The sequence below is a fragment of the Leuciscus leuciscus genome, assembly GCF_965113295.1.
Source record: "Leuciscus leuciscus genome assembly, chromosome: 7".
NCBI lineage: Eukaryota > Metazoa > Chordata > Actinopteri > Cypriniformes > Leuciscidae > Leuciscus > Leuciscus leuciscus.
The window spans coordinates 44,525,859-44,548,227 of NC_138731.1; the positions used below are offsets into that span (position 1 = coordinate 44,525,859).

At 42.8% G+C, this 22,369-nt stretch overlaps 1 protein-coding gene across 1 annotated transcript; it reads right to left on the reverse strand.

Moving 5' to 3' along the window:
* Window positions 1–933: 933 nt before the first annotated feature.
* On the reverse strand, window positions 934–21,123 carry LOC309502586 (uncharacterized protein; the record flags this gene model as incomplete). The annotated part of the gene is made up of 8 exons (XM_082174988.1): window positions 934–1,239; window positions 1,324–1,611; window positions 1,781–2,107; window positions 2,280–2,579; window positions 2,789–3,103; window positions 14,534–14,670; window positions 20,844–20,944; window positions 20,998–21,123. 8 exons carry the CDS (start codon window positions 21,121–21,123, stop codon window positions 1,088–1,090), a joined length of 1,746 nt encoding a protein of 581 aa, XP_082031114.1. The 3' UTR covers window positions 934–1,087.
* Window positions 21,124–22,369: the final 1,246 nt, after the last annotated feature.

The following is a 22,369-nucleotide window of genomic DNA, read 5'->3' on the forward strand; positions in this document are numbered from 1 at the left end:
GAAGAACTGTCCGGTTGGTTTTTAATTCCTCTTTCTCAGGCCTTGTCCACACTAATATGCATCTTTTTCTCTCCGTGTTGGTCTTCTGTCACACTGAGACGCCGTTTTTATTAATAAAAACGAAGCTTTTTGAAAACGCTCTCCAAAGTGGATAAATTTGAAAACAGCGTTTCCGCGTTGTAATGTCGACTGTGAAACTGGAGGTTTTTAAAAACGATGATGTAAGTTTAGTCATGTGACGCATATTGTACCAATATATTCATGTTTATACCAGTATTGTGCCTGTTATGTGCTGTTCACTTTCACACAGTTGCTAAAACTCTGTTACTTTGCACACTCTTCATATCACAGTCCTGCAAACATGACTGAATATTCACTCGCATTTGCTGTCCTGCTGTAGCCTGTAAATCCAGAGCTAAATCTGAAAGATTAATGGTCAGGCGTCGACTAATGAAAATCGGCCAGCTCGAGGGGCGGCACCAAGCACGCATTTGAAAATCTCACTGCACGCAATTGGCTAACACTACGACCAATCACAACAAGCCCCATACGCTTAGCTACCAGCGGCGCTAACTGGTAGATTACACTCTTACCGTATCCGGTCGGCAAAACAGCAAAAACGCCCTTCTTGCAAAGGAAGGATTCAAGCGTCGTCTTCTGTTCCTGTTTTAGAGAAAAAGCCAGGTCTAACTCGTTCATTGTAGCGGCCAAAGCCGTTTCAAACAACTGGTGTTCATCCATAGCCATCTTGCAATGTGAAATCTGACTGTTCTGTTTACTTAAACTTTAAATTTCTTAACTTAAAAAGTGAGGCAACTGATTTAAGTTTTGCCAGCTTATTCTGGTTTACGGTGTAAAGTTTATACATTGAAATGTAAAGCCTTTTGAATTGGATTTTTAAAAATATATTGCTGAAAGAGAGAGAGCGCAAGCTAAACAATCATCTGTATTTATTATGACAAAAACATTAGAAGAACAAAAAACACACTTGAAGAGCCTTTAAAGTTCAGCGTTCTGCTTTTGATGCCACAAATAAGTAAATCTCACAAGCTATATATAAAAAATCAGTTTGTGAGAAATGACACCATTAGGTTTCCGATGTGTGAATATGTGCTTGATCTCGTTCAGCTCTTCTGGATCTGATGTCATAAACCAGAAGAATGACAGTAGCCACGCCCACCAGAGCAGAGAGGACCAATCGGATCACAGCTTCAGTAGGACCACAACAGTGGACAGAGTCTGAGGAATAAAAGCATCAAACTGAGATCAGATCAGTTCATAAACGCTAATATCAGCGCTGACATCAACTAATATCAGCCGTACCTGAACATGTGTGACAGAGTTGAGTGATGTTGAGATGTTGAGTCTGGTTGCTGATGGGATTGTTCAGCACACAGATGTAGGAGTTTTTATCCTGATATTCCACTTCCAGAGGGAGAGAGAGACTCATGCTGAGATCAGACTCACTGATGCTGGACAATAAACTGTTTCCTTTGTACCAGGAGAGAGTCACATGACCCACATTCACAGCTGAACACACCAATGAACATGATGATGATGAAGATGAAGATGAAGAACAGTCTCTGCTGATGACAGGAACAGGCAGACGAGCTGGAAAACATGAGAGAAAAAGATAAATTAGATCAAATCAAAAATCTTTTGTCAGTGTGTATATGATCTATTATCTCAAACTATAAAATGATTCAACAATTAATAAATATGTAAATAATTGGTTAAAAACAAGAACATTTGAAGGACATGAGAAATGATCTCTACTCACCAGAGACAGAAACTCTGAAAGCTTTTAATGAGAAACCTTCTGAAAGCTCAAACCCTTTCATATTTTTGGTCTGTAGTTGATAAACTCCAGCATGTTCAGTTGTGATGTTTGTGATGGTCAGAGATCCAGTTTGATCGTCCAGCTTCAGTCTGTCTCTGAATCTCCCAAGATAATCATCATATAAAGTGATTCTGTCGGCCGTTACATTAATTTCAGCTATTAAAATGTTTTCATCTCCAAACATCCACCGAATCCAATAATAATCCTTTATTTCAGTGAGATCAGAGTTTACAGTGAGTGATTCTCCCTCCTTCACTGATATTTCAACTGTATCAACAAACAGAAACAGAGTTTGTATCTGAGATATTGGTATTGATATTGATATGTCAAATGAACAATAACATAAAACTTAAAACATTAAATGAAGCAAAATCGTGTTAGGATTAATATTGTTTCGTTTGATTGAAATATAAAATGGTAAAACAAATATTTAACCTACCAAAGACAGCGAGAAAGACATCACTGATCCAACCCTGCAGGAGTCGTCTATAAACTCCAGCATGTTCAGTTGTGATGTTTGTGATGGTCAGAGATCCAGTTTGATTGTTCAGCTTCAGTCTGTCTCTGAATCTCCCATCAAGAACATCATCATATACAGCGATTCTGTCGGCCCGTTTATTGATTTCAGCTATTAAAATGTTTTCAAACATCCACTGAATCACATCATCATCCTTTATTTCAGTGAGATCAGAGTTTAGAGTGAATGATTCTCCCTCCTTCACTAACACTGATGTCCCTGCTGTAAAACCAAAAACACACACAGAACACACACAAACAGGGTTTGTCAGATTAATACTGTGAAATCACTTAATAATGTTTTACTAAATAGTTTAAAATGTCAGTTTGAAATAAACAATATCATAAAACAACAAAAAGAAACAAAATGGTGTATGAATTAATTTAAATGTTGTCATTAAATAAAGGTGAAACAAATGTGTTTAACCTCACCAATGAAACCAATATTGATCTTTCTCTTTCTCACACCGTTGATCTGTAGAGAATAATCTCCAGTCTCTTCAGTGATGTTTATGATGGTCAGAGATGCAGATCGTATGTTCAGCTTCAGTCTGTCTCTGAATCTCCCATCAAGAACTTCATCATATACAGTGATTCTGTCGGCCCGTTTATTGATTTCAGCTATTAAAGTGTATTCATACTTCCACTGAATCACATCATCATCCTTTATTTCAGTAAGATGTGAGTTTAGAGTGAATGATTCTCCCTCCATCATATACTTCAATTCATCTTCATCACCAAACACACCTGAAGAACAGAGTTTTTCACAGATAAAAGCTTTAAAATCACTTGATGTTGGTTTGAAGCTTCACTGAAATACTTTTAAACATTTAAATGCGTGTGGGAAATGCCATTTAATTATTATTTTGTTTGGATTTTCCTTGCCTGGAACTGTTTAAACCTGTGGATTATATACAACCTTTCCATGGATTATTCATTGACTCATTATGTCATTATACTGGTTGCCGGTTTTGGAGCGCTTGGGACAAATTTATTAGCAGCGGCCAAACAGCGCTGGAGAACTTGTAGTGTGCAATTCATTGACTGCTCTGAATGAACATTCATATTGTAGATGGGGGGTTAAATCAGTCGTTTGTATGATGCACTGATTTAATCATAATCTAGTGTGTCATAATTCCTGCCTTGTGTTCCCCTTGTCTTGTGTGGACTTGTCATTTCCTGTCCTGTGCCATGTTTTGTAGTCCTTTGTAGTTTTAGTCTTCCCAGGTGTTTCTAATTAGCCACACCCCCTTGTTATCTTATTTAGCTTGTTTTCCTGTGTATTTAAGCCCTGTGTCTAGTTTCAGTCTTGGTGAGTTCTTGATGTTGTATGTCCTGTTCCCGAGTCCTGACTTAATAAGCCGCTTTACTATTTTATGCCTGGCAATACCCCTCACTACACTCACACACACTGGTGAAATATATATAGACTTTGCCCTTTCGTTGAGCAGCTCGTCATACTGTGGGCTTTGCAGATGAGGAGTCCCACAAGATCACAGTATCCCCTCAGCCTGAGCTTCTTCACGTCAGTCCTGCCGAGCCTGAGCTTCTTCTCGTCAGTCCTGCTGAGCCTGAGCTTCTTCACGTCAGTCCTGCCGAGCCTTTGCTTCTTCTCGTCAGTCCTGCTGAGCCTGAGCTTCTTCTCGTCAGTCCTGCTGAGCCTGAGCTTCTTCACGTCAGTCCTGCCGAGCCTGAGCTTCTTCTCGTCAGTCCTGCCGAGCCTGAGCTTCTTCACGTCAGTCCTGCCGAGCCTGAGCTTCTTCACGTCAGTCCTGCCGAGCCTGAGCTTCTTCTCGTCAGTCCTGCCGAGCCTGAGCTTCTTCACGTCAGTCCTGCCGAGCCTGAGCTTCTTCTCGTCAGTCCTGCCGAGCCTGAGCTTCTTCTCGTCAGTCCTGCCGAGCCTGAGCTTCTTCTCGTCAGTCCTGCCGAGCCTGAGCTTCTTCACGTCAGTCTTGCCGAGCCTGAGCTTCTTCTCGTCAGTCCTGCCAAGCCTGAGTTTCTTCACGTCAGTCCTGCCGAGCCTGAGACTGTTCACGCCAGGTTAGCCGCTGCACCTGAGACAGTTCCGGAGGATACAGCACTCATGATAGTCACCACAGCGATTTTGTGTGTGTGGGCAGCTCTCGCCCAAGTTGGCTGTCATGCTTGAGTTCATCTCCAGCCAAGATGGCCACCTCTACGCCTGTGTCTTCAGATGAGAGGGCCGCCGCTCCCGAGTCTCGTCCCGAGATGGCCACCGCCGCTCCCGAGTCTCGTCCCGAGATGGCTGCCGCCGTTCTCGAGTCTCGTCCAAAGACGGGCGCCGCCACGCCAGATGCTTGTCTCAAGACAATTTTGGGGAGGGGCAGTAGGTACTTGATTAAGGCTTCAGAGGCCACGCCTCCCTGGCCCCCTGAACTGTTGGCTCCTCTCTGGCCCCCCCAAGACCGCCTCCGCTCCACCATCCTCCCTGGACTGTTGTTTCCTGATGAGCATCTGGAATCCGCTATAAGTGGGGGGCTCTCTCATAATTCCTGTCTTGTGTTCCCCTTGTCTTGTGTAGACTTGTCATTTCCTGTCCTGTTTCATGTTTTGTAGTCCTTTGTAGTTTTTCTTGTTTTAGTCTTCCCAGGTGTTTCTAATTAGCCACGCCCCCTTGTTATCTTTAGTTTGTTTGTTAGTTTCAGTCTTTGAGTTCTTGATGTTGTATTTTGGTTGTTCTTTGTTCTGTTCCCGAGTCCTGTTCCCTAGTCTGAGTCTGAATTTGTCAAGTTGATTTTATTCAATAAAAGACTACTGCTGCACGTGGATTCTGCTTCCTCCTATGTTTCACCCGCATCGTTACATAGTGGTTGTTCATGCATTATTGACTGAGAGTGAAATTCTTTTTCAATTTTGTTTGTGATCAACTTTACAAGGTCATCAGTGTTGATTATGTTTTAAAAACTTTTGATCTGACTCAGCATGTACATGGACCCACGCACAATCATGGACACACTCTAGATTTACTTATCAGTAAGGGTCTAAACATTTCATCGATTGTTATTAAGGATGTAGCACTGTCTGATCATTTCTGTATTTTCTTTGATATATTGATCTCTCCTGCCACTGAAGCTAGATCTGTGTCTGTCAAGAAGAGATGCTTAAATGAGAACACTAGTGTACTATTTATGAAGGCTATATCCTTAACACCAAGCATATCTGCTGACTCTGTTGATTTTCTCCTTGATTCTTTTAACTCAAAAGTTAAAAATATAATTGATGATATTGCTCCTGTTAAAGTCAGGAAGAAGAGTGGCAGACAAAAAGCACCTTGGAGAAACTCAACAGCAGTGCAACATATGAAAAGACAATGCAGAAAAGCAGAGCGCATGTGGCGGAAGACAAAACTTGTAGTCCATTATAACATCTACAAAGACAGCCTGCATGCTTTCAATATGGAACTAGGCAAAGCTAGACAGACTTTCTTCTCAAATATTATAAACAGCAATTTAAACAACACACGCACTCTTTTTGCTACTGTAGAGAGACTGACAAACCCCCCAAGCCAGATTCCCAGTGAAATGCTCTCAGACAACAAGTGCAGTGAGTTTGCTTCTTTCTTCTCTGAGAAAATCAATAATATCAGAAAGGTGATCAGCACATCCTTGAGTTGCACTGAGGTCAGACAGATCAGACCACCTGAGAAAGTAGTTACTATGTCTGACTTCAAAGAAATTGATGGCAAAATTTTGGAAGAAACCGTACAACACCTTAAAACATCAACATGCGCTCTTGACACACTTCCCACATCTTTCTTCAAAATTGTGCTAAACAGTTTAGAAGCAGATCTTCTAGAAGTGGTAAATGCCTCACTTCTCTCTGGGAGTTTTCCAAACTCCCTGAAAACTGCAGTTGTCAAGCCCCTCCTGAAAAAGAGCAATCTGGATAAGACCATATTAAGCAACTATAGACCGATCTCAAATCTTCCTTTCATAGGCAAGATCATTGAAAAAGTTGTCTTCAATCAGCTGAACAAATTCTTAAGCTCGAATGGATACTTTGACAATTTTCAATCTGGTTTCCGACCGCATCACAGCACAGAGACAGCGCTCATAAAGATAATAAACGATATTCGCTTAAATACTGATTCAGGCAAATTATCAGTGCTGGTACTACTCGACCTCAGTGCTGCATTTGACACTGTCGATCATAACATACTTCTTGACAGGCTGGAAAACTGGGTGGGGCTTTCTGGGATAGTCCTAAAATGGTTCAGGTCATACTTAGATGGGAGAGGTTATTATGTGAGTATAGGAGACCATAAGTCTGAGTGGACATCCATGACATGCGGAGTCCCTCAAGGCTCAATTCTTGCGCCACTCCTGTTCAACCTGTATATGCTCCCAATGAGCCAAATAATGAGAAATAACCAAATTGCTTACCACAGCTATGCAGACGATACACAGCTGTACTTAGCCCTATCGCCTAACGATTACAGCCCCATTGACTCCCTGTGCCGATGCATTGACGAAGTCAACAGTTGGATGTGTCAAAACTTTCTTCAATTAAACAAAGACAAAACTGAAGTTATTGCGTTTGGAAACAAAGATGAAGTTCTCAAAGTGAACGCATACCTTCACTCTAGGGGTCAAACAACTAAACATCAAGTCAGGAATCTTGGTGTGACACTAGAGTCAGACCTTAGTTTCAGTAGTCATGTCAAAGCAATAACTAAATCAGCATACTATCATCTGAAAAATATTGCAAGAATTAGATGCTTTGTTTCCAGACAAGACTTAGAGAAACTTGTGCATGCTTTCATCACCAGCAGGGTGGATTATTGTAATGGACTCCTCACTGGCCTTCCCAAAAAGACCATAAGACAGTTGCAGCTCATACAGAACGCTGCCGCTAGGATTCTGAGCAGAACCAGAAAATATGAACATATCACACCAGTCCTCAGGTCTTTACACTGGCTCCCAGTTAGATTTAGGATTGATTTTAAAGTATTATTACTGGTATATAAATCATTCAATGGCCTAGGACCTCAATACATTGCAGATATGCTCACTGAATATAAACCCAACAGATCACTCAGATCATTAGGATCATATCAGCTAGAAATACCAAGGGTTCATTCTAAACATGGTGAGTCTGCTTTTAGCTATTATGCCAGCCGCAGCTGGAACCAGCTTCCAGAAGAGATCAGATGTGCTCCTACAGTGGTCACATTCAAATCCAGACTCAAAACACTTCTGTTTAGCTGTGCATTTACTGAATGAGCACTGTGCCGCTGTTCGTCCGACTGTTTGTACTGTACTGTATTTTACTCTATTTTTCTAAACTGTTTTAATTATTCCTATTTCTTTTAATTATTTTAATTTCTCCTATGTCAGCAGGGCATTTAGCCCGAAACTGTAAATGCCCACTCAGAAGGTGAAAATGTGAAAGTGATTAATGTGGGTTTGAAAGTAGAACAGTATTTAAATGACGATATTAAAGTTTTCGTCTGAGAAAGAATGTGAACGCAGTGCTAAAGTGCTAAAGAAAGTGAAAAGAACGTGTGAGTAAATGAGGGAGAAAAGAAAGTTAAAGGAAAGTTGATAGATGGAAGTCGTAAGAAGATTGAAGGTTAAAAGAAGGTTGAAAGATTTAAGTCTTAAGGGAATCCTTTGAAAGAAAGATCTATAATAAATATTCTTTTTTATTTTTTAAAAGTACTGTATTTTATTTTATTTTTCTAAACTGTTTTAATTATTCTTATTTCTTTTCATTATTTTAATTTCTTCTATGTAAAGCACTTTGAATTGCCATTGTGTATGAAATGTGCTATATAAATAAACTTGCCTTGCCTTGCCTTGCCTTGCCTTGATGCAACCATTTTCATGAATTATAACTGGTTATTTTAGTAAACTATACGGAGGAAGAACACACAGACATCACTCGGTATTCTGTTGGACCAGAAACTCTTTTATTAGCATAAATCCATTTATGGATAGCAGCCGGTCACACACATGTGACATGAGCAGTATGAGGGCAAACATTACAAACTTTAACAGTCAGATAGTATTTCATTACAAGGTCAAGAACCTAAAACATCTCTTGGATCAGTGGCCATCTAGACACACTTTGTGTTATTAAATATCTGGAAGAAATGTGTTTGCTGTTGGTGGGCATAAGTAATGAAGTAATGAATTAATGATCTGTCCCATAGGCATTCGAGTTGAGGCTACAGGACCGGTGCGATCAGTGACAGAACCTAACTTCAGCTTCATTGCTGTTATGGTACATAAGATACTGAAACTTCTTGACCCAGCAAACAAAATTCTTCAAGCAGAAAACACTGATTTACCAGCAGCCATTAAGTTTGTAATTTAAATTACGCAGATGATTGCATTAAAAAAAATCGATCAGAGGAAGAGTTCAGTGAGCTTTGGAGAATTATCTGTGATCTGGTCCGAACTGAAATCAAACCGAACAAAAGACAACGCACAACGAGTGAGAACTTGTAGTATTATGAACACAACACGAATACAGTGACGAGACTTCCTCATCTTTATTTCAGCACAGTTGATGCTGTGAGTGGAGAAATGGTTGAACGGTTTGGAGACTAACAATAAACTCATGCAAGCTCTCGCTGTCAGGAATCAATCAGGCTCATTCACATCCACAACACAAAGATCACACTCACCCGAATACTAATCACCTGCACCTGTCATCAATCCCAGCAATCACTGAACACTACAAAGGAACACACCTCACATCCAGTCCCTGTCGAACCTTGAACTAGGATAGACCCACTAACCTGCTCTCTGTGCATTCCAGACTTATGTTCTTGAACAGTTCCAGTCTGTTTCCACTGTGATACTTACCTGCCTCCTCGTCTTGAGATCCCGCGTTCTCCTCGGTGTGTTCCTCGGATTGTGTTTCGTGTCATACTCAAGCCTGCCACTATCTGCAAGAGAAAAGACGATCATTTATGTTATTCTCACAGTAACGTTACCTGTTTATGCATCTACATTTATCTGCTGTCCAACGAGAGCTTCAATAAATGTTATACTGAATCCTTCTTGGTATCCGTGTATACATCCTGACAGAAGGTTCGACCACAACCGCTATGGATTCAGTACAGCCCGATCCAGGGATCAATCCAGCTGAAATTCCTCCACTCGAGTCTGCCGAGCGCGGAGCGGCCGCGATCCCCACTTCCGCATCTGCCGCTTCTTCTCCGCTGTGCATTTCCAGTCCGATGGTGAGACCAGCGCCCTTCTCTGGTCGGGAAGAAGATTGCAATGGATTTCTTCTTCAATGCTCACTTGCTCTAGAGGTACAACCTTACCATTTCCCTACTGAACGTTCAAAGATCTCCTTCATCATTTCACTTCTATCTGGCCGAGCGCTTCAATGGGCAGAAACCATGTGGAATCAGCCAGGACCGGTTACCGATTCTCTTCAGAATTTCATAGCACACTTCAAAGAAGTTTTTGGGTGTCCAATAGGTGATTCATCAATTTGTGAACAGTTATATCACCTCCAACAAGGCCGAATGTCTATTACAGAATATGCGTTGAAGTTTAGAACTCTTGCCGCTGCGAGTGGGTGGAACGAGAGAGCACTCATCACTGCTTACCGTCAAGGTTTGAACCCAGCCCTCAGATTACAACTCGCAATTTATGATGACGTCATGGGCCTTGAAAAGTTTATTCAACAATCTATCCGAGTCTCCCGTCGAGTTCAAAATTACTCTGCTGATCATCACCAATCATCATATGCTTTCTCATCCAGACCTACTGAGAACCCAGATCCCCGTGGATTTGAGCCTGTGGGTGAGCCTATGCAAATTGACCATACCCGTCTCTCTCCATCAGAAAGAACCAGACGCATGACCAATAATCTCTGTCTGTATTGTGGAGACAACACCCATTACATCGGTGTCTGTCCTGTTCGTCCACCTCGTCTCTTGGTGAGTTCGATGGCAATCAGTCCCCTCAGTGTTGCTCCACTATCCACCACGGTATCATTGATTACTGCTGATGTTATCATTTCCGTTACAGCCCTCATCGACTCAGGATCAGCGGGCAATTTCATTTCGGGCGACCTCTGCCGGAAACTTCAACTCCCGAAGACTCTCTCCCCAACCCCGTTCACAGCCAAAACAGTGACTGGAAAAGTTTTGAATCCTGGGTATGTGAAACACAGAATCAAACCAATCACGTTAAGAGTAGGATGTTTACACGAAGAATCATTCACTCCTTTGGTGTTAGAAAATTCCACTTCTGCGATCATTCTTGGCAGACCCTGGCTCATCCAGCATAATCCTGAGGTTTCATGGAATAACGGAGATATTCTGCGCTGGGGTTCTACCTGTTTCTCTACTTGCTTCCCAAAACTTCCAAGACCTATCCCTCCTTCGCCAAAGACCATCTCCATTGCAGTGACATCTATCGAGAGCCCTCGAGAAAAACAGTCCACAGAAATTCCCCCCTGTTATGTTTCCTTTGCAGACGTGTTTAATCCTGAGAAAGCCTCTCATCTTCCTCCACACAGACCTTGGGATTGCGCAATTGACTTGGAACCTGGAAAATCGGTGCCCCGCGGTCACATCTATTCACTCTCCATTCCAGAACAACGAGCCATGGAAGAATATATACAAGAAGCCTTAAATCAGGGGTACATACGTCCATCAACTTCTCCAGCAGCATCTAGTTTCTTCTTCGTGGCAAAGAAAGACGGGGGTCTAAGACCTTGCATCGATTACCGAGCTCTTAACAAGATCACCACCAAGTTTCGGTGCCCACTTCCTCTCGTACCCACATCACTCGAACAACTACGAGGTGCTAGTATCTTCACCAAACTAGACCTCAGGAGTGCGTATAATCTCATTCGGATACGAGAGGGGGATGAGTGGAAAACGGCATTCATTACCCCCTCAGGTCACTATGAGTACCTCGTTATGCCTTATGGACTGGTCAACGCCCCTTCTGTGTTTCAAGATTTCATGAACGAGGTACTCCGTGATTTCCTCAACAAATTTGTGATTGTGTATATAGATGACATTCTAATATTCTCCAAAGACGAATCTGCGCATCGACGACATGTCTCCAGAGTTCTCCAACGATTACGAGATTACTCTCTCTTCCTGAAAGCAGAGAAGTGCAATTTTCATCAAGAATCAGTTACCTTCCTCGGGTATATCGTGAGGAAGCAAGGTGTACAGATGGACGATGGAAAGGTTGCCGCAGTCACTTCATGGCCCACTCCACAAACAGTAAAAGAACTCCAACGATTCCTTGGCTTCGCAAATTTCTATCGCAGATTTATTAACAACTACAGTACCATAACTTCTTCACTTACTTCTCTTCTGAAAGGGAAACCGAAGTCCTTGACCTGGAATCCTGAAGCAGAGCACGCCTTCCAAACTTTGAAGAACAAATTCATCACCGCTCCTCTTCTACGTCACCCTAACCCAGATCTCACCTTTATTGTTGAAGTCGATGCCTCCACGACTGGAGTAGGTGCCATACTATCTCAGCACCAGGAGAATGTCCATAAACCTCTTCCCTGTGCCTTCTTTTCAAAGAAGTTGTCACCTGCTGAACAGAACTATGATGTGGGTAATCGGGAACTCCTCGCCATTAAGCTGGCTTTGGAGGAGTGGAGACATTGGCTCGAAGGGGCACAACATCCATTCATGGTACTTACTGATCATAAGAATCTACAATATCTCAAAGAAGCCAAAAGACTAAATCCACGTCAAGCCCGTTGGGCCTTATTCTTCACTCGGTTCCATTTCCACATTTCCTATCGGCCAGGAACCAAGAACATTCGTGCAGATGCCTTGTCCAGACTCCATGCCTTTCCAGACACCGTTGACGAACCTGAACCAGTCCTGCCTGCTACAGTTTTTGTTAACCCTATTATATGGGACATTGATGATCAGATCCAAGAAGCTACGAGACAAGAACCTATACCACCGGAATGCCCTGACACTCTCACGTACGTTCCAAACGAATATCGCCTACCTCTCATCGAATCTGCTCATTCGTCAATTGGTACAGGTCATCCCGGAGCAACACAAACTTACACCCTTCTACAACAACGATATTGGTGGCCGGGCATGAGAGAGGAGGTACAGCGTTTCGTCCAGGGATGTCAAGTTTGCGCTGTATCGAAGACTCCCCGTCACTTACCTTCAGGAAAACTATTACCCCTACCCATTCCCCAACGGCCATGGTCACATCTTGGCATCGATTTTATTACTGACTTACCACCATCAGGAGGCAACACCTGCATTCTTATTATAGTCGACAGATTCTCCAAAGCCTGTAAACTGATCCCCTTACCGGGTCTTCCTACAGCTCTTGAGACAGCCGAGAGCCTCTTCAACCAGGTTTTTCGTCACTTTGGCATTCCTGAGGACATTGTGTCGGACCGAGGACCCCAATTTATCTCACGGGTATGGAAAGCTTTCTTTTCTCTTCTCGGGGTAACGATAAGCTTGACATCGGGGTACCATCCTCAGGCCAATGGACAGACTGAAAGAAAGGTTCAAGAGATAAATCGTTTCCTCCGCACGTTCTGTCAAAATCGTCAAGACACATGGCATCAATTCCTCGCCTGGGCAGAATATGCCCAAAACTCCTTGCATCAGACCACCACAGGATTAACTCCCTTCCAATGCTTCCTTGGTTTCCAGCCACCACTGTTTCCGTGGTCCGGTGAGCCTTCCGAGGTCCCTTCTGTTAATTACTGGTTTCGAGAAAGTGAAAGAGTGTGGAATGATGCCCACCATCATCTCCAGCAGGCCATACGCAGACACAAAAGATTTGCGGATGCACGACGAAATGACACGCCCACGTTTGAACCTGGTCAACTTGTCTGGCTCTCAACACGAGACATCCGTTTACGCCAGCCCTGCCGTAAATTAAGTCCACGATATATAGGACCCTTCAAAATTCTCCATCAAGTCAATCCAGTCACATACAGGCTCCACCTCCCTCCTCAATTCAAGATTCACCCAGTGTTCCATGTGTCACTCCTGAAACCTCATTATCCTTCTGTTCTTCCTCCCTCCACAGAGCCTGATCCTGACTACACACCTCCCATACCTACCATCGAAGAAGATCCCATCTACTCCGTCCATGAAATCCTGGACTCCCGACGTCGGGGTGGTCGTTTAGAATACCTTGTCGATTGGGAAGGTTATGGGCCAGAAGAAAGATCTTGGGTTCCTCGAGATGATATCCTAGACCCGGCTCTTCTCATTGAATTCCACCAACAGCATCCACATCGACCAGCTCCACGACCTCGAGGCAGACCACCACGACGTCGGGGTCCTCGGTCCGCTGGCGCGGACCCTGGAGAGGGGGGTAATGTCAGGAATCAATCAGGCTCATTCACATCCACAACACAAAGATCACACTCACCCGAATACTAATCACCTGCACCTGTCATCAATCCCAGCAATCACTGAACACTACAAAGGAACACACCTCACATCCAGTCCCTGTCGAACCTTGAACTAGGATAGACCCACTAACCTGCTCTCTGTGCATTCCAGACTTATGTTCTTGAACAGTTCCAGTCTGTTTCCACTGTGATACTTACCTGCCTCCTCGTCTTGAGATCCCGCGTTCTCCTCGGTGTGTTCCTCGGATTGTGTTTCGTGTCATACTCAAGCCTGCCACTATCTGCAAGAGAAAAGACGATCATTTATGTTATTCTCACAGTAACGTTACCTGTTTATGCATCTACATTTATCTGCTGTCCAACGAGAGCTTCAATAAATGTTATACTGAATCCTTCTTGGTATCCGTGTATACATCCTGACACTCGCAGCCCTGGACCCTGATGAGTGTTTTCTGGACAAAACCAAACTAAAACCATTGTTGGACCTGACAGGTACGGAGCTTGTTGATCGCGAATACGCTGTTAATACCACTTGATAAAACTTGCTTTTGAGAAAGAAATACACAAATGAGTGGAAAGAACTGCAGAAGTTCGATTCAATGAAATGCTGAGCCTTCAACTCTACCGACTGTAAGTTTTAAAAAATATATATTATATATGGATATACCTGTATGCACCCGCTGTGGTTCTTCTCTGTGTCTGTAGTGGATTGTAATGTTAATCCTCTCTGACTAATTTAACCAGTCATTTATTACATGGTACCAGAAGAGAAAGAACTGAAGCCATAAAAACAGATTTAAAACTCACCATCCAGACGCCAGAAACACAAACAGAAGAAAACAGTGCGAAACATCTTCAGCGCTTTCAGTCCACAAATATGAAAAGACAAACTCTTCAAAACTGGTTCAGGAATAAAATGACAGATGATCTGATGTGAAGCTGCTCTGTAGTGAAATGAAGTGAAACTCCACCAACATCTAAAATAACTGCACATCTATAAGTGTTGATGCATGTGACCATCTACCTCTTTATTAGCTCATTATTTCACGCTCTAAACTTGGTCACTTTGAGCTCCAGTGCGCCTCAACTTCCTCTAGATCAATGACATCATTTTCCACAAAAATGAACATGTTAAAAGTGTCTTAAAGCAACAGTTTGATCTTGTCATGACCGTCTCTCCTCTAACTGTCTTCAGAACATCGTTTCTTGTTCGATTCTTACCAAATGTCTCGATTGTTTCTCCTCTCGGACTGTTTTCAGAGTTTCTCTCATGGCTTTATGGAGATCGAAGAGTTCTCTGATATGAAAATATGATTAATATATTCAGCCACTATTCAAACACAGACAGAAGAAAACATTGTGAAACATCTTCAGCGCTTTCAGTCCACAAATATGAAAAGACAAACTCTTCAAAACTGCTTCAGTAATAAAATAACAGATGATCTGATGTGAAGCTGCTTGTCACAGAGATGAACTCTGCGATTCCCTCCTTTGACCATCAGAGGGCTCCCTCACCCGAATATTGACTTTTCACTCACACACTACATTTCCCATCAGCCCCGTACCTGGCACTGATTACTGCTCAGCTGTAGCTCATTCTTGGACCTATATAAACTGTCTCTCCACCACTCTTCCTTGTGAAGTCTTGTATTACTATGGTTCTGAGGGTTTATTTCTGTGTTGCCTTCCTGTTGTGACCCAGTCTGTTCCCTGTTTATGATTCTCTGCCGCCTGCCTTTTGGACTATCTGCTTTGTTACTCATCTGTGATTGTTCTCCGCCTGCCCTGATCTCCTGCCTGCTTTTCGACCACGACTGTGTCTGTCCTACGTTGCTGTGTTTGCTGGAATCTGACCATTGCCTGTTTGACCACGATTTTACTAAAAGCTTGCTGATGGATTCCAATTCGAGTGACGCCTCGTTACACTATTCTGTAGTAAAATGAAGTGAAACTCCTCCTGTATCTAAAATAACCTTTAAGTGATGATGCATGTGACCACACTGTAAAAAATAGGCTATGATCAATAAGTTGACAACTTACATTGCCAAATAAGGTCTGGTCATCAAAATAAGTTAAGCAATTTTCAACTAATTTTTAAGTCAGTTTAATGTAATTTAAGTTGAATTACCATAAGTTGATTGTACTTCATTTTAGGCAGAATTTTTTTTTTCAGTGCATCTAGTACTTTATTTAGCTCATTATTTCTAACTCTGAAGTTGGTCATTTTCTCCAGTACGCCTCAACTTCCTCTAGATCAACGACATCATTTTCCACAGAAATGAACTGATGTGTTAAAAGTGTCGTAAAGCAACAGTTTGATCTTGTCATGACCGTCTCTCCTCTAACTGTCTTCAGGACGTTTGTTGTTAATTTCTTACCAAATGTCTCAATAGTTTCTCCTCTCAGACTGATTTGAGAGTTTCTCTAATGGCTTTATGGAGCAGGAACAGATCGCCTGCTATAACTGTGTGTATAAAAGTGTTCTCTGATATCTTCATATGTTTAATATTCAAAAGCCACGGATTACGACACTGCTGTCACGCTCTACATGCTTACTTTGTTCCAACGCCACATTAGTCCTTGCATGTGATACTCAAATCCACTACAGCTGATGAAGTCCCTGACAGCTTGGAGGACGTTTTCAGCCTCACCATCAGATCAGTTCATGTCTGCTCACTTCCACAACAGTTCTGTGAGGCGAATGTCATTCTACATGTGAAGACAACACCACAATGGGCACACGCAAATGCTGGGGTGAAGCGTCCATATTAAAGGGTTAGTTCACCCAAAAATGAAAATTCTGTCAGTAATGACTCTCCTTCATGTTGTTCCAACCCCGTAAGACTTTCGTTCATCATCTTTCGTTCATCATCTTTCGTTCATCATCTTTCGTTCATCATCTTTCGTTCATCTTCAGACACAAATTAAGATATTTTTGATTAAATCTGAGAGCTGTCTCACTCCTTCATCTGTAATCGAAATCTGCCATCCCAGAAAGTTAGTAAAGACATCGTTAAAATAGTCCAAGTGACTACAGTGGCTCAACCTTAAAAGTGCTTTACACAGAAAGGAATTAAAATAATCACAAGATAAAAGCAAGGAAAATGAACAGTTATTAACAGTTATAAAAGGAATTAAAAGAGATATATGATACAGTTATAAAATGAATTAAAGTAAAAAGATGATGCATAGATAAACTTCTCATCTGGCAAAACACCGGTGTATGATATTTTTCACAACTCTGAGATTTGCATGGTGATTACACTGTGTGTGTGTGTGTGTGTGTGTGTGTGTGTGTGTGTGTGTGTGTGTGTGTGTGTGTGGTGTTCTTTCGGCGCGCCTAAGAAATCTATTGGACGTCTCCGATTTTCCCCTAAAATCGTACAGGAGGAGCTCTAGGACTCACGGGGTAACCTCGGGTTCACTAACCCATCAGTCCAAACCCCAAAGATTTGTTCGGAAGCTCTAAGAATGGAGTCGATCAGAAGTTTGAGTTCAATTTAGAATCAAAAGGAGGATGCAAAATAAAATCTAGTGTAATCGGTGGGACGTACAGTGGCACAGTGCTCATTCAGTAAATGCACAGCTAAACATGTGTTTTGAGTCTGGATCTGAATGTGGCGACTGTAGGAGCACATCTGATCTCTTCTGGAAGCTGGTTCCAGCATAGTAGCTAAAAGCAGACTCACTATGCTTAGAGTGAACCCTTGGTATTTCTAGCTGATGTGATCCTAATGATCTGAGTGATCTGTTGGGTTTATATTCAGTGTATTAAGGTCCTAGGCCATTGAGTGATTTATATATCAGTAATAATACTTTAAAATCAATCGTAAATGTAACTTATACAAATGAACAAACCCACAGTATTTGCGGGTAATGGCTAAATATTTTTGTGCAACACGAACTGTATTTCATTTTACTGCCACAGACTTGGTCACCAGACTTAATAAAAAGCGTTAGTACAAACAAAGTACAATATAACTATGTTATATTTGCTTTCCTGTCTGTCTATTGCTTACATGTCTCTGTTATTAGAGACTGAGTTTACAAGTGATGGTTCGGTTTGTGTTTTTATTTACTACTAGGTCTATTTTTCTGTCTTTTTTCTGTTTTAGCATTAATGATTAAGGACAAAATAGTTTTGGTTCTCTGAATGTTAGGGGCTTAAAGGACATTGTTAAAAGGAAAGCAGTTTTTTATTTTGTAAAGGGCAGAAAGCTCATTGTGTGTTTCTACAAGAGACTCTTTCTTCAGACTTGGATTCCTCTTTCTGGACTAATCAATGGGGTGATGAGATGTTTTTCAGTTATGGTTCTAGCCGTTCTGGAGGAGTGGCAATTTGCTTTTTGTAAGAACTGCAGTGTACTATTAATATTTACAATATAATAATCAGAGCCATTCCAGTTCCTGTAAGATTAATGGTTAAAGAAGACATTTTGTACTCAAAGTCTCCCCAGAACTGAGGCAGCTCTCCTTAGAAGGTTGAGATTTTTGTGATTTAAAATGTACAAATAGAGTCATTAGAAATGTTATTTTACAGGCTTATTACACAAACACTATTAGACGGGAATACGTGCAATCAGGAAAAAAATATTATTTTCCATGAGTCTTTTCCTATCCCTCCTAAAGCTAAGGAGGTGAACTTGTGAAAAAATTGTAAAGCAAATATTGAAAATTTAGAGCAGAAATGTAATTAGGTTTGGTATTTTTCTGGAAAACAAAGAGTTTGAGTTTGTTTTGAATTTCTTGTTATGTCTTAAAGTTTTTCATTCATAAGTGCAGATGGTTTAAATCTAAACCCAACTTTATCCAGTGGATGAATGAGGTTAAACTCTTGTCCAAATCTTTAAAACTTGTTAAAAACCAGAAAGCCCTTAAATTGATACGTATAAATTAATTTAAAAAGCCCCTTTTGATTTACTAATAAAAAATAAATAAAAAAAATCAATCAAAAACTTTATTGAAAAAGGCAAGCAAATCCAAATGACAGATGAACAGCAGTAGTAAAGTGAGATCGGTGTCTTATTTGAGTGTTTTAAGTGTTTAGTCAGTAAAAGAGCTTCAGTATTAGTTCTACCAGAAAGACTCGGGAGATAAAATGATATAACAAGTGTAAATTTATTAATAGCTCAGCAAGCATAATTTTATAAAGTCTTTGGCGTAGGCCCCGTCCTTAGCAAGCAATGCGAGGGTAATGGAATCTGCAAATCCCGCCTGAATCATCTTCAGTGCTTTCAGTCCACAAATATGAAAAGACAAACTCTTCAAAACTGCTTCAGGAATAAAATGACAGATGATCTGATGTGAAGCTGCTCTGTAAAATAAAGTGAAACTCCACCAACATCTAAAATAACCACATCCTTAAGTGTTAATTCATGTGACCATCTTGCACTTTATAAGCTCATTATTTCATGCTCTGAACTTTGTCACTTTGAGTTCGAGTGCATCTCAACTTCCTGTTAGGGTGGATTTCCTGCAGGGGTTCAGGCTGCAAGACTGCTGAATGACTAAAGAAACGTTGTCAGCAAGATGGTAGAAAACTGTACATTCCTCTTCTATTCCACCCACTGCTACATATACCAACGACGGAAATAAGTGCAGTTACAATAGTTTAATATGTGGGAGAGCGCTGCTATAGAGAGTGATGATATTGTACTGCAATATGTTGCACTTCAAAGGCAATACCAAATCAAAACTAGTTAGCACATTATTTGTAATTGAAAAGGTTTAATGACAAAATATGGTTATGGTTACACTTAAAATAGTTACAAAGTAGATGTATGAGATGGGAACTTATACCATTAATTGTACCCAGCATATATGAAAGATGTTACCTGAGAGAGAGAGAGAGAGAGAGAGAGAGAGAGAGAGAGAGACCGCAATAATCTAATTATTCAACATAGTTTTGAGTGTAGGATATTTCCCCGACACCTGGAACCAAGGCCTGATTACACCAATCTTTAAACAAGGAGACAAATATGAGACAAACAATTACAGAGGCATATGTGTCAATAGCAACCTGGGGAAAATATTCTTTTCGATTATTAATATAAGACTGCAGAACTTTCTCAAAACCCACAAAATTCTTGACAAAAGTCAAGTTGGATTTCTGCCCAAACACAGAACATCTGACCACATCTCCACCCTCCACACGATCATCGATAAACATGTATACCAGAATAAATCCAAAGTCTTCGCTTGTTTTATTGATTTTGAGAAGGCTTCTGATTCGATCTGGCACGAAGGACTCTTACTAAAACTACTGGAAAATGGGATTGGAGGGAAAACATTTGATCTGATAAGCACCATGTACAAAAACAATACATGTGCTGTAAAAATAGGAAATAAACGAACAGAATTTTTCTCCCAACATCAAGGAGTCAGACAAGGTTGCCCATTGAGCCCCACTCTAATTAACATCTATATAAACGAATTAGCCAAAGCCTTAAATAATTCCACTGCCCCCGGCCCAACCCTGACGGACTCAGAGATTAGATGTCTCCTCTTTGCAGATGATTTAGTCATTCTGTCAAAAACAAAAGAGGGACTACAACAGCTCCTCGACGTCGTAGAAACATTCAGTCAAACGTGGGCTCTCAAAATTAACTTCACTAAAACAAAAATAATGATTTTTAATGATGTAGTCCCTGGATCTATTACTGTTCGTAATAGATCCAGGTGTAGGGAAAATAAATACGTCTTCAGAGCAGGAAACCAAGTCCTCCAACACACCCACGAATACACATATCTGGGACTAAAACTGAGTTCAACAGGGAACTTTAATCTGGCTGTGAATGAACTGAAAGCAAAAGCAATGAGAGTCTTCTACATGATTGAAAATACTATTCGACATGAAATTCCAATTCAAACCTGGCTAAAAATCCTAAAAGCAATAATTGAACCAATTGCTCTGTATGGCAGTGAGATATGGGGACCTCTTAAAACACAAGATTTCTCAAAATGGGAAAAAGAGGAAATCGAAACTCTGCATATCCAAATTTGTAAAAGCATCCTAAAAGTAAACAGAGCGACACCAAACAACTCGTGCAGAGCTGAATTAGGACAATACCCCTTATTGATCAGTATCCAAAAAAGAGCTGTGAAATTCTACCAGCACCTGAAGCGCAGTGACCCGAGCTCATACCAGCTGAACCCTGTGGTGTCAGGAGCAGAACCGGCACCGGAGCGCAGTGACCCGAGCTCATACCAGCTGAAGCCCTGCGGTGTCAGAATCAGAACCGGCACCGGAGCGCAGTGACCCGAGCTCATACCAGCTGAAGCCCTGCGGTGTCAGGAGCAGAACCGGCACCGGAGCGCAGTGACCCGAGCTCATACCAGCTGAAGCCCTGCGGTGTCAGGAGCAGAACCGGCACCGGAGTGCAGTGACCCGAGCTCATACCAGCTGAAGCCCTGCGGTGTCAGGAGCAGAACCGGCACCGGAGCGCAGTGACCCGAACTCATACTGAAGCCCTGCGGTGTCAGGAGCAGAACCGGCACCGGAGCGCAGTGACCCGAGCTCATACCAGCTGAAGCCCTGCGGTGTCAGGAGCAGAACCGGCACCGGAGCGCAGTGACCCGAACTCATACTGAAGCCCTGCGGTGTCAGGAGCAGAACCGGCACCGGAGCGCAGTGACCCGAGCTCATACCAGCTGAAGCCCTGCGGTGTCAGGAGCAGAACCGGCACCGGAGTGCAGTGACCCGAGCTCATACCAGCTGAAGCCCTGCGGTGTCAGGAGCAGAACCGGCACCGGAGCGCAGTGACCCGAACTCATACTGAAGCCCTGCGGTGTCAGGAGCAGAACCAGCACCGGAGCGCAGTGACCCGAGCTCATACCAGCTGAAGCCCTGCGGTGTCAGGAGCAGAACCGGCACCGGAGTGCAGTGACCCGAGCTCATACCAGCTGAAGCCCTGCGGTGTCAGGAGCAGAACCGGCACTGGAGCGCAGTGACCCGAGCTCATACCAGCTGAAGCCCTGCGGTGTCAGGAGCAGAACCGGCACCGGAGCGCAGTGACCCGAGCTCATACCAGCTGAAGCCCTGCGGTGTCAGGAGCAGAACCGGCACCGGAGCGCAGTGACCCGAGCTCATACCAGCTGAAGCCCTGCGGTGTCAGGAGCAGAACCGGCACCGGAGTGCAGTGACCCGAGCTCATACCAGCTGAAGCCCTGCGGTGTCAGGAGCAGAACCGGCACCGGAGCGCAGTGACCCGAACTCATACTGAAGCCCTGCGGTGTCAGGAGCAGAACCGGCACCGGAGCGCAGTGACCCGAGCTCATACCAGCTGAAGCCCTGCGGTGTCAGGAGCAGAACCGGCACCGGAGCGCAGTGACCCGAACTCATACTGAAGCCCTGCGGTGTCAGGAGCAGAACCGGCACCGGAGCGCAGTGACCCGAACTCATACTGAAGCCCTGCGGTGTCAGGAGCAGAACCGGCACCGGAGCGCAGTGACCCGAGCTCATACCAGCTGAAGCCCTGCGGTGTCAGGAGCAGAACCGGCACCGGAGTGCAGTGACCCGAGCTCATACCAGCTGAAGCCCTGCGGTGTCAGGAGCAGAACCGGCACCGGAGCGCAGTGACCCGAACTCATACTGAAGCCCTGCGGTGTCAGGAGCAGAACCAGCACCGGAGCGCAGTGACCCGA